Genomic DNA, 18,906 nt, shown 5'->3' with positions numbered 1-18,906 from the left:
GACAGCCGCATCTCTCGAACCCAGGCCCCGCGGCTCCGGCAGTGAGGGGGTAGCTGGGGGACCCCAGTTCAGGCAGCAGCTGATGTCCAACCTTGTGGAGCCCCCACGCCTGCTCAGGGCTGGCGAGGAAGCCCACCGGCCCGCCCGCCCGCCCGCTGGGACTTTCCCACGCCCAGCAGGCCAGCGCCCCCTATGGCCTGGCGGGCACTGCCGAGAGCCCGGGGTCCGGGGCCCAGAGGTGGCCCTGGCCCAGTCAGCCTCCCCGCAGCGCCGGGACAAGGCCGGGGCTTCTCCTAACCGCTCCTCCGCCCCAGGGCCCTGCCCCCTCCCCAGCGGCGTCCCACAGCCTCTGCCTCTCAATTTTCCTCTGAAACCCGCCCAGTTCTCACAGCCTTTGATGTCTCAGTCGTGCTTCTGAAAGCTTCCTCTTTGGGGTTTGCTCTTCCGTTCCTGTTCTTGGTGGCCCCAGCCGGGTCTTTCGGGCCTTTCTCCTCCGAGAGCCCCTCGGGCTGGCCTGCCCGGCTGGGTTGGAGGAGAGACGGGGAGGGGGGGAAAGGGAAAGGAAAGCCCCCGGCAAGCAGGGCTGAGTTCTGTTTTCTGTTTTGGAAAAGCTGCTCATTGAGGAGAATGTCTTAGAGATCAACTAAAGAAAATAAACTCCCTCCCACCCTACATACACACACACACACATACACACACGCACACACATACTTTTCTAAGAATAACTTTGACTGTGGAGACAAAAGATCTATAGATTCTGCGTGAACTCGTTCTAGAAATTTTTTTTTTCTAATTTGAAAAAAAAATGGGGGAGGTGGAAAACGGATCCTGTCTGACAGCGCTCAGGGCTTAGTCTGTGCTCAGGGGTCAGACCCAGGCTGTGGCGTGCAGGGTGAGCCCCTCCCAGTGCCCTCTCTCCCGCTTCCAGACATTTGAATTGTTGGCAAGGGAGGCATCCAGCTCTCACCCTGAACCAAAGACGCCCAAACTCTTTGCCAACTGCTCTCCTTTCTTTTTTGGGGGGGGGAGGGGGTCACACCTGGCGATGCTCAGGGGTCACTCCTGGCTCTGCACTCAGAAATCACTCCTGGCGGTGCTTGGGGGACCCTATGGGATGCTGGGGATCGAACCCGGGTCGGCCGTGTACAAGGCAAACACCCTACCCGCTGTGCTATTGCTCCAGCCCTGTCCCCCTTTCAAAAGGAAAAATCACTCATTCACTCAGTGCCTAGTGGCATCCAGCGACTGACTGAGCCCCTCCAGGGATGGAGTCAGACAGGAATCCCCGCCACGGGGCGAGGGGCTTAGCCCCTGAGCTGTCTCTCCAGCTTGATTTTTTTTTAATTTTTTATATTTTTTTGCTTTTTGGGTCACACCCAGCAATGCTCAGGGGTTACTCCTGGCTCTGCACTCAGGAATTACTCCTGGCAGTGCTTGGGGATTGAACCCGGGTCGGCCGCGTGCAAGGCAAACGCCCTCCCCGCTGTGCTATCGCTCCGGCCCCTGTCTCTCCAGCTTTAAAAACAAACACAAACCAAAAAGCAGCCTGGGGGCTGCAGCTGAAGCTTTACTTACAGAGGATCCAGGTCCTACCCCCCCCCCCATATACACACACCCCAAGGTCCCGCAGGCACCCCCTAAACCCCACCCCAGGGAACAGCCCCCTGAGCACCAAGCCAGGAGGAGCCGGAGCCCCTGGCACCACTGGGTGTGACTCGAAAACCAATCAGCCAGCCAGTAAATTTCAAATGCCCTTTCCAGTGTCATCACACTGGTCTGTCTGCATGTCTGGGTTTTTTTTTTTTTTTTGCTTTTTGGGTCACACCCGGCAATGCACGGGGGTTACCTCCTGGCTTTGCACTCAGGAGTTACTCCTGGCGGTGCTCAGGGGACCTTATGGGATGCTGGGAATCGAACCCGGGTCGGCCGCGTGCAAGGCAAACGCCCTCCCCATTGTGCTATCGCTCCAGCCCCTGCATGTCTGGTTTTTAACGGGGCTTTTAATATGCCTTTCAAAGCGTTTTCTGCACTGTCTTCCCTGCTCTCTGCTAAGGCCGAGCAGCCAGTGGAAGGCAGGGCAGGAGGTACAGCCCCAGCCGGGTGGCTCCCTCTGCACCCCCCTCCCACGGGCTGTCCTCCCCTCCCCTCCACTCTCCCAGGGCTGAGGGCTCAACAGGGCTCTGGCGTCCCACGGGGTGGGGGGCCTTGGGGTTGGTTCCTGCTTGTGCTGTTTCCTTGATCAGCCGTGTGGGCCAGAGAGGCAGCTCCGAGGGCCAAGCCCCCACCCCCTTCCCTCCGACACCGCATTTGGCCTCCTGAGCACCGAGAGCGGGAGCGATGCCCTGCTCACAGAGCCTGAGTGCTCCCCAGTGCTCCCTGCCTGCTGGGGGCCTCTGCGGGTAGCTGCATCAGGGCACATGTGGGGTGTGGGCCCTGCTGGGACCCAGGCCGACCCCTCGCAGGGCTCAGGGACAGCCAGGTGTGGGGGTGGGGCCCGGGTCAGCTTCCGTGGAGGCCTTCGGGCCAGGTCCTGTGCTCGGGGTCCTGTGCTCCCAGCCCAGTGCCCCTGGCCCAGTGCTTCCATGCTGATCGCCGAGCAGACACGCTGACGTAGACGCCGAGACGGGGGCTGCCTTCCTAGCGTGTGTTCCGGGCACTCGCATGCTCCTTCTTCCACGCCACCACCTGCCACCCCACTTCCTGGCCCAGGGCCTGGACCCTCGCCGCATCCTCGTCTGTCTTGGGTTTGGTTTTGCTGCGGCCGAGTGTCAAGTGCTTCGTCTCCGTCGGTCCCCACACGTGGGGCCTTTCTCAGGCCAGGGACCCGGCGCCTGGAGAGGTTGGAAACAGGCCGAAACATAAAGCAGCTGCCCAGGGCCAGAGAGACACAGGCCCAGGGGTGCAGGCGCTGCCCCTGCCCCACACGGGTCCCCGAGTACAGAGCGGGGGCCGGAGCGATAGCACAGCGGGGAGAGCGTTTGCCTTGCACGCAGCCGACCCGGGTTCAATTTCCAACAATCCCATAGGGTCCCCAAGCACCGTCAGGAGTGATTCCTGAGTGCAGAATCAGGAGTGACCCCGAGCATCGCCGGGTGTGACCCAAAAAGAAAAAAAAAAACGAGCTCAGAGTCGGGAGCACACGCACGCACAGGCATGCACACTCACATATACACACGTGTACACACATGCACACACATGTGCTCACATATACATGCATGTGCATTCACACCCATGAACAGACACACGCACACACGTGCCCACATACACATGCACACACATACTCACGCACACACGCACATGCATGCATGCCCGAGTGGTGTCAGGCGCAGGCGTGGGGCCCGAGCGCGCGGCCTGGGAGGCGGGCGTGCTGCCACGTCTGACGGTGCCACGCTCTCTCCACAGACAACAGCGACCTGATCGCCTGCACGGTCGTCACCAAGGATGGCGGCATGGTGCAGCGCTTCCTGGCCGTGGACATTTACCAGATGAGCCTGGTGGAGCCCGACGTGTCCAGGCTTGGTTGGGGCGTGGTCAAGTTCGCCGGCCTCCTGCAGGTACGGCCGTGGTCAGGGGCCCTCGGGACGTGCTGGCGCCTCGAGCACACGGGACGGGGGTCTTCCTTCGGCCCGGCCCGCCGCGGTTGCTTTCTGCGGCACCACAGCCGGCAGCAGGGGCCGCGGCATCCCCCAGCCGCGCCTGGCAGTCCCGACCAGCTGCTCCGGCCCAGCGCTGCCGGGGACCACCAGGGCCAAACGGGGCATGAAGTCGGCCACGAGCTGCCCACCAACGCCCTGCCGGGGGGCCGGGCACACACAGTATAGCCGGGAGGGCATTTGCCTCTCTCCCGTTACCAGCAGGATTCTCCCAGAACTGGCACCCTGCTACATGCATGCACAAGTCCAAGTTCACAGGCTCCTTTCAAGTGGGGGTGCACATGTGTGTCAGCGACAGTGTCCCTGTGTGCCACACATGTGTAAGAGACCGTGTCCCTGTGTATCACACACATGTGAAACTGTCCCTGTGTGTGAATGTCCCTATGTGTCACATCCGTGAGTGTCCCTGTGTGTCATGCATGTGTGAGACTGTCCCTGTGTGTCACACGCATGTGTGAGACACCGTGTCCCTGTGTCCTCGGAGCTGCGGTGGCCGAGATGCGGCCCGTGGGGTTTCCTGCCGCAGGTTCCGGGCGGCACATCCCGCCCAGCCTGTGCGTCCTTGGGCTCCGGGACTCGGGTTTCCCGAGCAGGCAACGCGCAGGCAGCTGGAACGGGCCCATTTTTAGCAGACACGAATCCTGCCAAATTCCTCTCGAAAAATGATTGTTGGCGTTGGCGGCTGTTGAGGCTTCCCTTGTCCTCACCCCACTCTGCTCTGGAGTGCCAGACACCGACTCGGGGCTTGGGTTTCCCTGCGTCCCCGTGGCGGCTAGCGCCAGCTCACAGGACCCACCGGCCCCGGCCCCGGGTGCCCCCAGGGCATGCCAGCACACACACACACACACACACATGCGCGCACATATACACACGCACGTACATGTGTGCGCTCACATGCACACACACACAAACACATGCACACACACTCATATGCACACACACATACACACTCACACATGCGCGCGCACATATACACATGCATGTACGTGCGTGCGCTCACACGCACACACACAAACACATGCACACACACTTACGCGTGCACACACATACACTCACAAACACACATATGCACACATATGCATGCGCATGCACACACTCACGTGCACACACACATACACACTCACAAACACACACGTGCACACATATGCATGCGCACGCGCACACACACACACACACGCTGCTCCCCAGAGTGACCCCCCAGCTGTCGGCCTTTGCAGCTCTTTCTCCCCTGCTCAAGTCCGCATTTCCGAGACCCGCCTGGCACTGAGTGCCCGCTGCCCTGTGCCAAGGGCGAGGGGAGACACGGCCGCAGCCAGGACTCTCTCGTCACCGAGACGGGGAGCGGCCGCCGTCCGTCTGTCACGGGGCTTGGGCTCCTCCCGCGTCAAAGCCGCTGGTCAGTTTCCGTCAGGACCTGGGCCTCCCCGGTGTTAGGAGAGCGTCTCTCCGCCCTGGGAAGATGAATGCGTGTCCTGCCAGGCGTGAGAGCCACAGACGCCTCTTTATTTATCTTTTCCCCTTGGTTGTCTTCCAATCGTTACTATTTGTCATTCTGTCGCCGTGTGCCAAGTGCTGCAGCCCAAACGTGTAACTGGCCTCGATTCCCCACTGCCATGTCGTCACACAGGTGTTTCTTCCAGGGACCCTGGGCCAAGTGCTTTTTTTTTTTTTTTTTTTTTTTTTTTGCTTTTTGGGTCACACCCAGCGATGCTCAGGGGTTCCTCCTGGCTCTACACTCAGGAATTACTCCTGGTGGTGCTGGGGAGACCCTATGGGATCCAGGATCAAACCCAGGTCGGCTGCGTGCAAGGCAAATGCCCTCCCCGCTGTGCTGTCACTCCAGCCCCAAAGTGAACCTTTTTGGCTATTTTTTTTTTCCCTCCAATCTCCCCTAGCTCTTCCGGCTCCGGCCAGGAACCAGTGATTCTCGGTGGCCCTCAGCTCCCGCCCTCGAGGGAGACAGCTGCTCTGGGCACGGCAGCCCGCAGGCCGTCCCCGGACAGAGCAGGGAAGAGACAGATCAGTGGCCGAGGGACTGGTCTAAGATCGTGCCAGATGGCACCAGGAGTTTTGGCCCATTATCTCCTGATTCTTAGAATCAAGAATCATTGTTGGCAGGGGCGGGAGCGAGAGTACATCGAGGAGGGCGCGTGCCTTGCGCGCAGCTGGCCCGGGTTCGATCCCCGGCATCCCACAGGGTCCCTCCAAGCCTTCCAGGAGCAATTCCTGAGTGCTGAGCCTGGAGTAACCCCTGCGCTGATCGCCGGGTGTGACCCCTAAAACAACAAAGAGTCTTTGGGGGTTGACTGTTGCCTTACCCCCATCTTGTGTGAATTTTACTCTCCAGCTGACAAATGCTCGGTGGGGGCGGGGGTGGGCCTCAGGCCCCCTCAGTCACCATTGGCTGCTCAGGGGGACGCCTTGCTCCCCACGCGCCCCCGTGTCTCCTGCTGGGGCCAGCCTGGCCAACGGGGCCAGCGCACCCCGGGCAGACCTCTTGCCCTCGCACGCAGCTGACCCAGGTGCGATTCCCGGAACCCCAGAGGATCCCCCACGCCTGCCAGGAGTCACCCCTGCCTGACCATCTCTGGGTGTGACCCCAGAACAAAACCAAGCAAAAAGGTAGTTGGAGCGATAGCACAGCGGGCAAGGTGTTTGCCTTGCACGCGTCCGACCCGGGTCCGATTCCCAGTATCCCATAGGGTCCCCCGAGCACCGCCAGGGGTGATTCCTGAGTGCAGAGTAAGGAGTCACCCCTGAGCATCACCTGGTGTGACCCAAAAAAGGAAAAAAAAAAACACATAGTTGAGTCTGGTGTGGCGGGGGCGGAGCTAGCTGCTCTCCTAAGACCGGCCGTGACACGCACCCCCGCCTCCCGAGCCCGCCGCAGACAGGCTGCCTTTGCCCCCCGCAGGACATGCAGGTGACGGGCGTGGAGGACGACAGCCGGGCCCTGAACATCACCATCCACAAGCCGGCCTCCAGCCCGCACTCGCGGCCCTTCCCCATCCTGCAGGCCACCTTCATCTTCTCCGACCACATCCGCTGCATCATCGCCAAGCAGCGCCTGGCCAAGGGCCGCATCCAGGCCCGCCGCATGAAGATGCAGAGGATCGCGGGTGAGCGGGGAGACAGCCGGGCTGCAGGACGGGGCCCAGCTTCCCAGGGGCAGCACGGCGCGGGGGCCGCAGCACCGCCCAGTTGGACTCACGTCCACCCCCTCGCCGGAGGTCAGGAGGGCACGTTCTGCCCCTCCGCAGGGGTGTCCACTGAGGTGCCGCCAGGCAGGACCGGACGTGGACCCTCCTGCCCCGGCGCGCCCCTCCTCTTCAGAGTCCAGCCCCGCAGCTGGGCTCTGAGGTGGGTCCCATGTCTCGGGGGTCTCTGGGCAGTTCCCAGGAAGCTGCCGCTGCCGCCGCCCGGGACCAGGAGGGTCGGCCTCCTGAGAAGCGGCGTCCCAGAGGTGCGGGGGCCGGAGAGGTAGCACAGTAGGTAGGGCCTGTGCCTGGCACCCGGGTGACCCGGGTTCAGTCCCCAACACCCCGTGCACCGCCAGGAGGGCTCCCTGAGTGCTGAGCTGGGATTCGGCCCTGAGCACCGCTGGGTCCTTGTGGCCTGAGCACCGGTGAGCGTGCTGCAGGGGTGTGGGGACTCGTCCTCGCCTGGGCAGCTGGGGGACAGCGGCTCACAGGCCCCGCAGGGCCACACCCGCATTTCAGTGACAGGCGGTTCTGCCTCTGCCCGCCGCCCAGGGCCTGCTCATCGCTCGCTGGCTGAAACTTGGCCTACAAGATCATTACAGAAGCAGCTTGTAATGTGCAAAGTGACTTAAATCATTCAGTCCTTTCCCTGAAGATTTATTTTCAGTTTCTTTCTTTTTTTTTTTTTAATGCAAAGCGATTTCTCACTGCTGGCATGAAGGCTGAATATTTCATTGGGAAATTGAGAATTATGCTGTGAAGTGGCTGCTGGAACGAGTGGCCTGGGTGTCTCTTAAATTGATTTTAAAAGCCCCTCCAAATCGCTCTATCAGGAGATAGTTGCGTGTGTGTGCATGGATGGGCGGGAGGGACGCGGGGGAGCGGGGGAGCGGGGGAGGGCGTCTGCGTGCCCTGCGTGTCCGGCGGGTCCCGCGTGACCTTCCTGGGCGAGTCTCTGTGAATCTGTGAGGCCGGGCAGCCCCCCTGCGCCCCCCACCCCCGGCTTTGGGATCTGGTGAGGGAAAAGTGTGTGGTATGTGGAAGCCGAGACTCCAGGGAAGGGGCTGGCCCCCCACCCGCTCCCGAGCCCCCCGGACACCAGGGCTGAGCTGAGCCCCGGGCGAGATCTCAGGGGTTATGCTGGGGTCCCCAGGTGCCTCGGTGGCACGTCCCAGATGGCGTGTCAGTGAGGGCCAGGCCGTGGGCCTCAGCCACTCCCATGGGTCTGGTGGCCCGTGCCACGTCATGTGGTGGGTCTGGTGGCCCGTGTCACATCGTGTGGTGGGTCTGGTGGCCTGTGCCACGTCATGTGGTGGGTCTGGTGGCCTGTGCCACGTCATGTGGTGGGGTCTGGTGGCATGTGCCACGTCATGTGGTAGGTCTGGTGGCCCGTGCCACGTCATGTGGTGGGTCTGGTGGCCGTGCCATGCGGGAGCAGCCACTACAGTGTTGTTTGACCGCAGCCCTCCTGGACCTCCCGATCCAGCCCGCCACGGAAGTCCTGGGCTTCGGAGTTGGCTCCTCGTCCTCGTCACACCTGCCTTTCCGCTTCTACGACCAGAGCCGCCGGGGCAGCAGTGACCCCACCGTCCAGCGCTCGGTGTTTGCGTCCGTGGACAAGGTACCAGGTAAGCCGCCCACCCGCCCGGCGTGCACACCCTCCTGGCTGCAGCAGCGTCTGGGCTTCCTCCTGCAGGCGTGGGGGCCCGCGCGGGCGTCTCCCTGCGCTGAGGCCGCAGCTGCCACGGAGCCCCCCTGGGAGCCCCCCCCGCCCCCCTACCCCGGTTCTCAGAATCGCGCTAAGCCCTGAGCGAGGTGCCTCCTCCCAGCCCCCGAGAGAACCCTTGGTGTCGTGCCACCCGGGCTCGGGTTCCCAGAGGCCTCCCGGGGCTGGGAGCCTTTTCTCAGAAGGGAAACTCGGAGGCTTCTCGGAAATTTCTTGGAAATAGGAAGATCATCAGTGATGTGGTTGCGGGGAGAGTCGTTTCCTTCTCCCCGCGAGACGGCCAGAGAGAGCGGGTGTGCGCGGCCCCTGGGGGCCCTCGGCTCCCCCAGTCCCCAGAGAGAAGCTGGACAGGAAACTCCAGCAGCGCCCGGTCCGGCCCTGAACAGCCTCCCCCTGGCTGACAAAGACTCAGGAAAGCCCCCGCTGACCCATCCAGCCTCACCGTCACTTGGCACTTGGCACGGCCGTGGTGGAGAGCAGGTCCCCGGCCCGCGGTCACTCGGTCTGCCTGGTTCGTTTTCAAAACACGGACGGAGGCACGTGGCTTTAAGACCCCAGTGGGCGGGGGAGGGGGCAGAGTGATGGTCCAGCCGGGGAGGGTGCTGGCCACCCCACAGGGGCTCCCAAACCCCCTAAGAGTCATTCCTGAGCCCCCTCCCCCCCTGCAGCCCCCAGAACAAAACAAAGCCCAGTGGGGGAATGGAGAGATGGGAGGGGCGTGAAGTGCCCCCCTTGCACATGGCCAGCCCAGCCCCATCCCCCACACCACCGGTCCCGGGCACCCACGGGTGCAGGTCACAGGCTGATGGGTGTCCTCAGAGTCACGGGAGGTGGGAGGGGAGCAGAAAGGGAGAGAGGAAGTGAGGGAAAGGGAGAGAGGGAGAGGGAGAAGGAGAGGGAGAAATAAGAGGGCGGGAGAGATGGAGAGGGAAGGGGAGGGAGGTCTCGGGGGCGCGTGGTGCTGGCATGGACCCGCGTGTGCGGCATGGACCCGCGTGTGCGTGAGGCCCGGCCTGCTCGTGGCTCCGGGTCCCTGGGGCGCCCCCCGGACTAGTACCCGGGACCCTGCGTGGGCCCCGGCAGGTTTCCCTCCGCGCGCGTGTGCATGCTCGAGCCTGGGCCGGACTGTCTCTGTCACGCCTCTCCAGGTCGTGGACTGGGCGCCCGGCCCTGGTGTGGCTGAGCCGGGAGGGCCGTGGCCCCTGACCTGCTCCCGCTGCCCGCCAGGCTCCGGGCCCTGCCCTGGCTCTCGCCTGTGGAGCCTGAGATGCTCCCGGGGGACCCTCTGTTCCGCACGCTTGGGAGTCCCGCGAGGCGGGCACTTGTCTGGCCTGCAGCCCACCTGGGCTCCACCCCTGCACCCATTACGGGCCCCTCCCCCGAGCGCCACCAGGAGGGATTCCTGCCCCCGAGCATTGGCAGCGGGTGTGAACCACAAGTATTTAAAAAAACTCAGACCTCCTACGGCTCACCGTGCACGCGGGGCCCCTAGCTGTGGCGTCTCCAGGCGAGGCCGCCCGAGCAGGCTGGTCTGCGGGCTGCGGGCGCGCAGGGGTTAAGGCGCCCGGCAGGGGGCGGGGCCCGGCTTCCGCTCCGCCCTCTCTGGCACCGGGCGCGTAAATAAACACTGGCACAGATGTCACATTCCTCCCCTGCCTGCTCCTCGCTCTGTAGGGCTTTCTAGTGACTTCTCCGTGTGGTGCAGCCTGGGGGGGCGGGGCAGGGACCCTCGGGGCAGCGGGCAGGGCCGGGAGGGCGGCACAGCAGGCAGCGGGAGGCCGGGCCTGCTGGGGGCTGCGTGGGTCTCCCCTGACCACTTCTGCAAGTACCGCTCCCCGCCCCGTGGCACACGCCTTCTCCCTCTCGATCACCGCCCCCCACTGGACCCCTGGCCCCACACCCCCTGGCCACCCAGCCAGGAGGATCTTTCTAGAACACCCAGCAGAGCCAGGTGCGACGTGTCCCTCCCGGGCCCCCGGCTCCTTCCGCTGCCCCTCAGTCCCGCCCGCTGGCCCGCAGACCCCTCAGCCACACCCGCTCTGCCCCCCACCCCCCCCAGGGCTGGCCTCCTGGTGTCCTCTGGGTCATGTTTGTGGAAGCTTCCGGTACTAGGCTTAGGCTTCTCTTGGCCAGTCACTGCAGGGGCCGGGGACACCCGCCCCCTGCACGCAAACGCCGAAGCTCCTGGGGGGAGGCGGCTCTGCGTCCCACCCGTGTCCCCGCCAGCCCCCGTGCAGAGCCCCAGGCTGCCCGTCCACTCTGCGGTCACCCCGTGGCCGCGTGGCCTCCGGGAACCTGTCCACACTCCCGGGAGAGCCCACGGACAGGGGAGACGCCGCCGTGACAGTGTCCACTTTGGACGCACCCGGGGTTCCCCAGAGCCCCCTTTGAGAGTCCCCCTGCCCTTCCTCCCGAGAGCTCGAGGGGAAGCAGGGCGGGTCCGTCTGTCCCGCCGGGGCACAGGCCCGCCACCCCAGGGAGCAGAGAGGACGCCGGCGCCTTCCGTCTGACCCCCGGGAGGCCGGAGGATTCCCCGGGGGCCAGGGCCGGGGACTCGCTCTGTGGGGCCACAAGGCACGGGGCCCCTCACAGAAGGACTCGGGGTCCCCGGGCCAGGAAGCGCAGGGTGAGACGGGTGGCCGGACGCCCACACGCTCCCCTGAGGGTGGCCAGTGACCGAGGTGCAGGCACGGCCCTGCCCCGTCTTCTCTGCTGTCCCACGGCCCTTCCCGCCCTGCCCCACCCCTGGTCCATGAGATGCCCCCACATGTGGCCCCCCTCCCCGCTGTCGTGGCCCTCGGCCCAGCTGTCCCGGGGAGGGGCCCCACCCGGCCCCCGGCCCGCTCTGCTCCCCAGGGGGAGTCTGTTTGTCCATCGAGGGGAAGTTCAGGAAGCCGAGAGCAAAGCGTTCAGGGGGCCGCCCTGTGGCGTGGCTCCCTGCATCACAGCCTGCTGCCGCCGGGCCCCTCCCGCTTCCAGAATGTTCTCGCCATTGGATGCCGCGCACACCCTCTCCCCGTGGCCAGGTTTCCTTACTCCGAGGACGGCGCCTGAGGCCACCACAGCACCACCCGTCCCCAGGCGTCTGGCTGGCCCCGCACGGGCTCCCCTTCCCCGAGGCTCTCATCTGCCCAGGCGGCCTCGGTGGCCCAGAGACCGCCGAGCTGTCCAGTGGCCGCGAGGCAGGTGACCAGGAGAGGCCCCGGCCCACCGCAGACATCCAGGAGGAAAGAAAGGAGGAGAGAGAAGCAGATGTTTCCCCTTCGCAGAGCCCCATCCCGAGCCCTCTTGGGGGCTCTCGCAGCTGGTGGCCTCCCCCAAGCCGATTCTTTCTTATTTCCGAAGCTCAGACTGCAGCTCACTCTCCGCCCGGCTCCCCGAGGCCAAAGGCTGCCCTTTGGGCCAGGGCGAGAAAGCGGGTAGGACACGCGTGGGCACTCCGGGTTTGGTTCCTGGCACGCCACACAGTCCCCTGAGCCCCCGGGCGCGATCCCTGAGCTGTGCCAAAACAAATAAGACACTTTCTAATTTTTTTTTTAATTTGCTTTTTGGGTCACACCCGGCGATGCTCAGGGGTTCCTCCTGGCCCTGCACTCGGGAATTACTCCTGGCAGTGCTCGGGGGACCCTCTGGGATGCTGGGAATCGAACCCAGGTCAGGCGTGTGCAAGGCAAGTAAATGCCCCACCCACTGTGCTAGTGCTCCAGCCCCAATTTTTTTTTTTTTTTTTTTTTTTTGCGATGCTCAGGGGTCACTCCTGGCTCTGCACTCAGGAATCACTCCTGGTGGTACTCGAGGGAACATATGCGATGCCGGGGATCGAACCCGGTTGGCTGCGTGCAAGGCAAACGCCCTCCCCGCTGTGCTATGGCTCTGACCCCAGACACTGTTCGTTGTGGGGGGTCCCTGGGCAAGCGCATTCCCTGGCCTTCCGCGCACTGAGACAGGGTTCAGTGAGCCCGGACCCGCCCCGCCTCACACTGGGTCCTCATTGGATCTTCCCGCCACCTCCCTCTGGCCGGACCCGTCAGCCCCCTCCAGCCATCCCGGACCTGACACATCTGGGTTCTGGAGATCCTGGAGATAACGGCCTCCTGGAGGCCGCCAGAAACCCTGCTGGTCTGGGGCCAGGGCGTCGCCCGGCCCCGCCCCTGGGCACGTTCCAGCCAGAGAAGAGTCTATTTCTGGACGCCTGCACTGAAGTGGGACTGGAAGCATGAACTGTTCCCGGGCGCCTTCCTGCAGTCGCGCCGGGAGCCGGGGGGGCCTCAGCCCTGCTCCCCAGCCCCCAGCCCCACGTCCACCCCAGGGGCTCCAGCCCTCGAGGCAGAAAGAAGGAAGCCGGCACTGTTGTCCCTGCAGGCAGACACGGCTCTGGGCGCTGGGGCCTGTGCCCAGCCTACGACCCTGCCCCCAGCACAGCCGGCTCCCAGCCCCACGGCGCAACGGAACCTAGAACCGGGCCGGGAACCATCAGGCCCACTTCCTCGGGGACACCCCAGGCTGTGGCCCCGACTTGGGCCCCGAGGATGCTGCTTCCCACAGAGCGGCGCTGGGGCCCCCCAAAACACGCACGCCCGCCCTTGTTTCCGAGGAGCCCCCTCGGCGAGACGGTGCCCGCACGCAGGGCGGCCGTGCCCGGCCCAGCCCCCAGGAGAGGGAGGAGGTCGCGGTTCCTGGGACTCGAGTGTCCTTCACCGGCGGGACGGCAGCCACCAGCGTCACCTGCCCCCAGCTCTGCCCGGCAGCTCCGTGCCCATCGGTCACTCGCTGGCTGGCCATCAGTCGGACATCGGGGTACAGCTGCCCCGTGGGCGGGCCAGAGAGGCAGCACAGTGGGGATGGCGTTGGCCCTGCACACCGCCGACCCGGGTTCGAGCTCCGCCGTCCCATGTGGTCCCCCGAGCACCACAAGGAGTCATTCCTGAGTGCAGAGCCGGGAGGAGCCCCTGAGCACTGCCAGGCGTGGCCCCAGACAGCCACGGCCACCACACGGCCGCCCGCCGCCCGCCTCGAGCCCGCTGCTCCTGTGGTCTCTGCCGCCGGCGAGCGGGGCAGCGCGTCCTCCCCGGGCCACTCACCCCGGGCGGGTGGGGAGCGCGTGCCGCCCGCTCCGGCCGCTCCTCCCGCCACTTTCCTCACCGGCTTCTCTGCCGCTGCGCCGGGCACTGCCGTGGTCTGCCGCCCTTTGTAGTGGCCCCACTCGGGTGCAGGGTCCACGCTCTCCCCCTGCCGCGCCCTCAGGGGCCTTCAGCGTGGACGGGCCGGGGGAGCCGGTGCCCACAGGGCACAGCCCCTGCCTCGCCCCCGGCCTTGCCCCTGTCCCGGGCTCTGGCTGTGGCCGCGTAGACACCCGAACCCTTGGCCGAAGCCTGGGCCTTGGGGGGAAACGCTTTTTTCTTTTATGGGCACTGGGGGATCCCGTCTACTGGTCACCACCCCTAGGACAGCGTGCAGGGGACACAGGGGTGCCAGGGTGGGGCCTGGCATCCTCTGTTCTTCCTGCGGGTGCCCCCCTCCTCACCGGTCAGCGTCACCCGGGAGATGCCCAGGGGTTGGCCCCTCCCACCCTGGGTACCCCGAGACCCTTAAAGGGGACTGGCCAGTTCTTAAAGGGCCAGAGAACGAGTGGTGAAGCTTTGCAGCCTCTGATGGGTGCCAGGACAGTGAGAGAGAAAGGGAGAGAAAGAGATGGAGAGGGAGAGAGAGAGGGAGAGAGAGAGAGTCTGCGTGTTTCCTGCTGAATGTCCGGCATGATACTTGGAAAGGGAGGGGGGAGGGACGAGGAGTGATGGGCAGGTGACTGTGTGCGGTGGGGAGGGAGTCTGAGGGTGGGTGGGTGCTAGATGATGAGTGACGGGTGGATGGACAGATGGACGGATGACGGGTGAGGGACAGAGGACGATGGGCTGGTAGGTGGAGCGGCTACCCCTTCGGTGCCCCTTTGTGCCCTCAGCACTGGTCACTCGGGACTCAGGGGGGTCCTTTCGGCTCTCAGCACTGGGCACCACAGACAGTCCAGAGCTGCCACCGTGAGGGGACCCTGAAGAACACACGTGACCCCGACCCCCGACCCCTGGAGCTGGGGTCGTGGACCACAGAGGGACCCGCAGGCAGTGAGTCCAGGAGGGTCTGGGAGGAGGGAGGTGGCCGCTGCAGCTGGGCAGGAGGACACTGGCCAGCCAGTGGCCACGCAGCCGGCAGAGCTGGGCAGCCCTGACGCCCTGGGGAGGAGGCCCGGGTCCCCCGGGACCCTGCAGCCCCCAAGCAGACTCAGAATCCCCCTCGCTGCCCCTCTGGGGCCCAGCAGCCCAAGGTCCCGGGTTCCAGGAAGGTGCCAGGCGCCGCTCTGTTCCCACCACGCCCCCTCCCCTCCCGTCAGCCGGACGCAGCGAGGCAGAATGTGACCCTGCACATCTGATGAATTCGGCTGGGAGGGAGAGTTCTTGGGCTCGAGCCTGATGAGAAGAGAGAGGTGATTTATGACTCAGGAGCGGCCAGCTCAAAGTGTGGGTGCGCAGTGCCGCGTAAATCCAGGAGGAAGTGTGGGAATCGGCCCCAGGTTGCAGTCAGGGCCAGCCGTGTGTGTGTGTGCACGTGTGCATGTGTGCCTGCATGTGTGTATATGCACATATGTATGTGTGATTGTGCACGTGTGTGCATGCATGTGTGTATGTGTGCATGTGTATGTGTGATTGTGTGCGTGTGCATGCATGTGTATGTGTGCACATGCATGTGTGTGCATACGTGTGTGATTGTGCATGTGCGTGCATGTGTGTGTGCACGTGTGGATACATGTGTATGCATGCATGTGTGGGTACATACGTGTGTGCGTGCATGTGTGGGTATGTGCATGTGTGTGCATGTGTCTGCATGTGTGTGCTCATGTGTGGATACATGTGTATGCATGCATGTGTGGGTACATATGTGTGTGTGCATGCATGTGTGGGTACGTGCATGTGTGTGCATGTGTGTGCGTGTGTGTGCTCATGTGTGCACGTGTGAGCCTGCAGCCCTTGTCTTGCAGTTTGTATGGCTGCGGACACGGCTCTCTCTAGCCGGTACCTTCCAGCGCGGGTGTGAGTCCGTGAGCTCTGAGCATGGCAGGCGGCCGCGGGCTGTCACTTCCAAAGCCCGGATCGTCTCCTTCCTGGGCGCCCCGCTTTGGTCGTGAAAGAATTCAATTCATGCAGCGTTTTCCTGGAAGCCGGCCCAATGGGAAGAAGGGCCCTTGGGTGCGGCGGCGTGTCCCCGGCCACGTGGAGGCTGGGAGGTGGCCCGGCCCCCCTGGCACCGGCCTGTTTCCCTTCCTCTGGGACGGGAGACAGGACGCTGTTCTCGCGGGCAGAACAGGCCCCTGTTCCCCTTCCTTTCCTGTAAGCTCTGCGATCTGCCTGCCCTTCGCTCCTTTCCAGAAGCCTCTGTGGACTGTGGTCTGACCTCAGAGGCAGGACGCTGGGGAAGGGCAGGTCCTCGGTGCTGCTCGCTCGGGGCGCAGGGCGGGCCCGGGAGGCAAGTGGCAGGAGCTGTGTGCGTCCCTGCTGGGGGCCGGGGGGGGGGGGTGGCGCCTGGTGCTGACCACTCGGGGCCGCCCTCAGTGCTGGGACCCCATCACACCCACCCTTGTTGGCTGCCCGTGACCGCGGGCCAGCGTCACTCCCCGGCTCCCACGCTCCTCAGCAAGGAGGCGCATGTCGCTGTTCTGTTCCCCGGAAAATCCAGGCCCACCTGAACCCCCCACCGCGTCGCTCCAGCCCCCGCCCGCAGTCCCGACACTGAGCCCGCCTTTCTGCCCCTCGTGTTCACACTGCCCCCCCCCCACCCGGGACAGTGGGGGGGCACAGCACTCTAGCTGCACAGACAGCAGCTCCCCGACCCCCCAGGGGCTAACTGACGGGGGAGGGGGTGCCCCGCAATGCCCACTCCCGAGGCTGCGTCTGGGGGCGGGGCGCGCTGCAAAGACACGCTTGCACGGTCATTTATTAATCGAGAGAGGGAAGGGAATGTAGCAGCGTTTCCTGGAAAGGGACATGAGTTCAATATGATAAACTCCCGAAAAGCAATCAAAGGCCAGAGGGGGCAGAGCCGTAAGGGACAGCGGCCCCGGGAGGCGCTGAGTCAAACGGGTTGGGGGGGGCGGGGAGGTGCCGAGGGGCTCCTGGACCGTGTGGCAGTAGGCGTGGGGGGGGCGGGGTCGGAACCGTCCCCTGGGCCCCCCTCAGGGCCCCCACGCCTTGGGGTGAGCTGGTCCCGAGGGAGAGTGTTCACCCACGTGTAGGAGGTCAGAGGCCAAACCGTGGGAGCCGGCGAGGGAACGGGCCCGTCCCACCGCCCCCAAGACAGACGTGGGCCGCGTTTCAGTTTAGTTCTCATGCGTCTCCCTTCTCTGGGCTGTTTGCTCGCTTTATTTCTGGCTATTAGTTACTAAAAAAAATAAATGAGAAAAGAGGAAGGCCAGAGCCGTGGGACCGCCGGAAAGGCACCTGCCTGGCGTGCCGCCGGCGGGGGCACTCCCCTGGGGTGGCCCGAGCGCTGACAGAGTGACGTCTGGGCACAGAGCCGGGGCGGGCCCTGAGCATCCCTGGGGGTGGCCCCAAACCAAAGCTAATACAAAGTAGGTGAACTTGGCTGTTCATTGTTTTTAGAACTCAGGGGCCAGAGACGGCACGGCGGGGGCGGGGGGGGGGGCACGTGCTTTGTACGGGACAGACCTGCTTGTTGTCCCGGCATCCCACAAGGCCCCCAAGGCCTGTCAGAAGGGGTGTCCGGTCTGCAGCTTCCAAGAGTCACAGGTACCGTTCACCGTGTGTGTGTGTGAGTGAGTGTGTGTGAGTGAGTGTGTGTGTGTGAGTGTGTGTGTGAGTGTGTGTGTGTGCGTAAGTGTGTGTGTGTGAGTGTGTGTGTGTAAGTGTGTGTGTGTGAGTTTGTGTGTGTGAGTGTGAGTGTGTGTTGTGAGGAGTGTGTGTGAGTGTGTGAGTGTGAGTGAGTGTGTGAGTGTGTGTGTGTGAGTGTGCGCACGTGCACGTGTGTGTGCACGTGTCTTTCCTGCAGACATGTGGCATGTTTGACCTTTGCTGCCTGAGGCCCGCCGAGGGCCCGACTCAGTGTATCGTATGTCCGGGCTCCCTGGCAACCGAAGCCTAACGCATTCAAGAGTCCAGGGCTGGGGGACTCGAGAGCGCCGGCCACCACGGGCAGCCCTGGGCCTGAACAGAGAGACGGTCAAGGCCTGAGTCACCCCCGGGGGCCCCGTGGGCAGTGGGGCCGGAGCGATAGCACAGCGGGGAGGGCGTTTGCCTGACACACGGCTGCCCTAGGTTCGGTCCCCGCCATTCCATAGGGTCCCCCAGCACCTCCAGGAGTGATTCCTGAGTGCAGAGCCAGGAGGAACCCCTGAGCATCACCAGGTGTGACCCGAAAAGCAAAAAAAAAAAAAAAAAAAAGGTTTACTCCTCGCTCTGCTCTCAGGAATCACTCCTGGCGGTGCTCAGGGGACCCTATGGGATGCTGGGAATCGAACCCGGGTCGGCTGTGTGCAAGGCAAACGCCCTCCCCGCTGTGCTATCACTCCACCCGTCCCCCGCCCCCCACCGACTCTCCATTTCCCTTCTCCTGCCACCAAAGGAGGTTGTCCGGGTCACAGCACCCTGGAACCCGGGGTGTGCCCCCCACCCCAGCGACCCCTCGCTCCCCGGGGCAGCTGGACCAGAGAGAGGAGCCAGTGCCATGTTCTGCCGTTTCCCGCCACCCGCCACAGCAGGGGCACACGGGGGAGGCTGGTGGGGCGGGGGTCCCCCAGGGCCAGGCCCTCTGAATCTGCCCAGGGTGGCTGGGGGGGGCCAGAGGTCAGCTCGGCAGTGCTTGGCGGGCAGGACAGTGCTCAGCGCGGGGTGCGGGGGGGATACAGAGAACAAAGCAGCAGCCTAGGCACTGCGGGAACCGGGGGCTCGGGCTCACCCCCTCCAGGCGCAGCCGCTCCCCTCAGCCCCCGCAGCCGCCCCGAGCTGCAGGGAAGGATAAATTTAGCCCCGGTCCAGGGGCCAGCATTGATCTCAGATGGAGTCCTGCCTTGCAGAGGCCAGTGGGAGCTGGAGGCGTGTGGGACGATTTCACTCCAGCGACTGAAAGCCCAGTGGGGGGAAAGGGGAAAATAAGCAAATAAAAGCTTGGAGCCCGTTTCCCCTGCGGCCGGCCGGCCAGCGGGCACGCCCCAGGAGGCCTCTCCCTTTTGCGAGGCCTCTCCATTTTTCGGGGTGCAGGGGTGACAGGGGGTGCTGCTGTTTGGGGGCCGGGCACCCTGCATAGACCATCCTCCCCCCTGCCACCC

General features: G+C 64.3%; 1 protein-coding gene across 4 annotated transcripts in view; it reads left to right on the top strand.

The window, feature by feature from the left end:
• The window catches only part of CLEC16A (C-type lectin domain containing 16A), a 126,328-nt gene that overhangs the window by 94,602 nt on the left and 12,820 nt on the right, over nucleotides 1–18,906 (top strand). For all 4 annotated transcript variants that reach the window (XM_055134568.1, XM_055134572.1, XM_055134571.1 and 1 more), the window contains exons 19-21: nucleotides 3,403–3,554; nucleotides 6,568–6,772; nucleotides 8,317–8,481. In XM_055134568.1, the coding sequence (XP_054990543.1) occupies nucleotides 3,403–3,554; nucleotides 6,568–6,772; nucleotides 8,317–8,481 (522 nt within the window). The remainder of the gene's footprint in view (nucleotides 1–3,402; nucleotides 3,555–6,567; nucleotides 6,773–8,316; nucleotides 8,482–18,906) is intronic.

This window comes from Sorex araneus, chromosome 4 (genome assembly GCF_027595985.1).
Source record: "Sorex araneus isolate mSorAra2 chromosome 4, mSorAra2.pri, whole genome shotgun sequence".
Classification (NCBI taxonomy): Eukaryota; Metazoa; Chordata; class Mammalia; order Eulipotyphla; family Soricidae; genus Sorex; species Sorex araneus.
The sequence above is the reverse complement of the archived record's forward strand: the minus strand, read 5'-3'. Positions and strand labels throughout refer to the sequence as shown.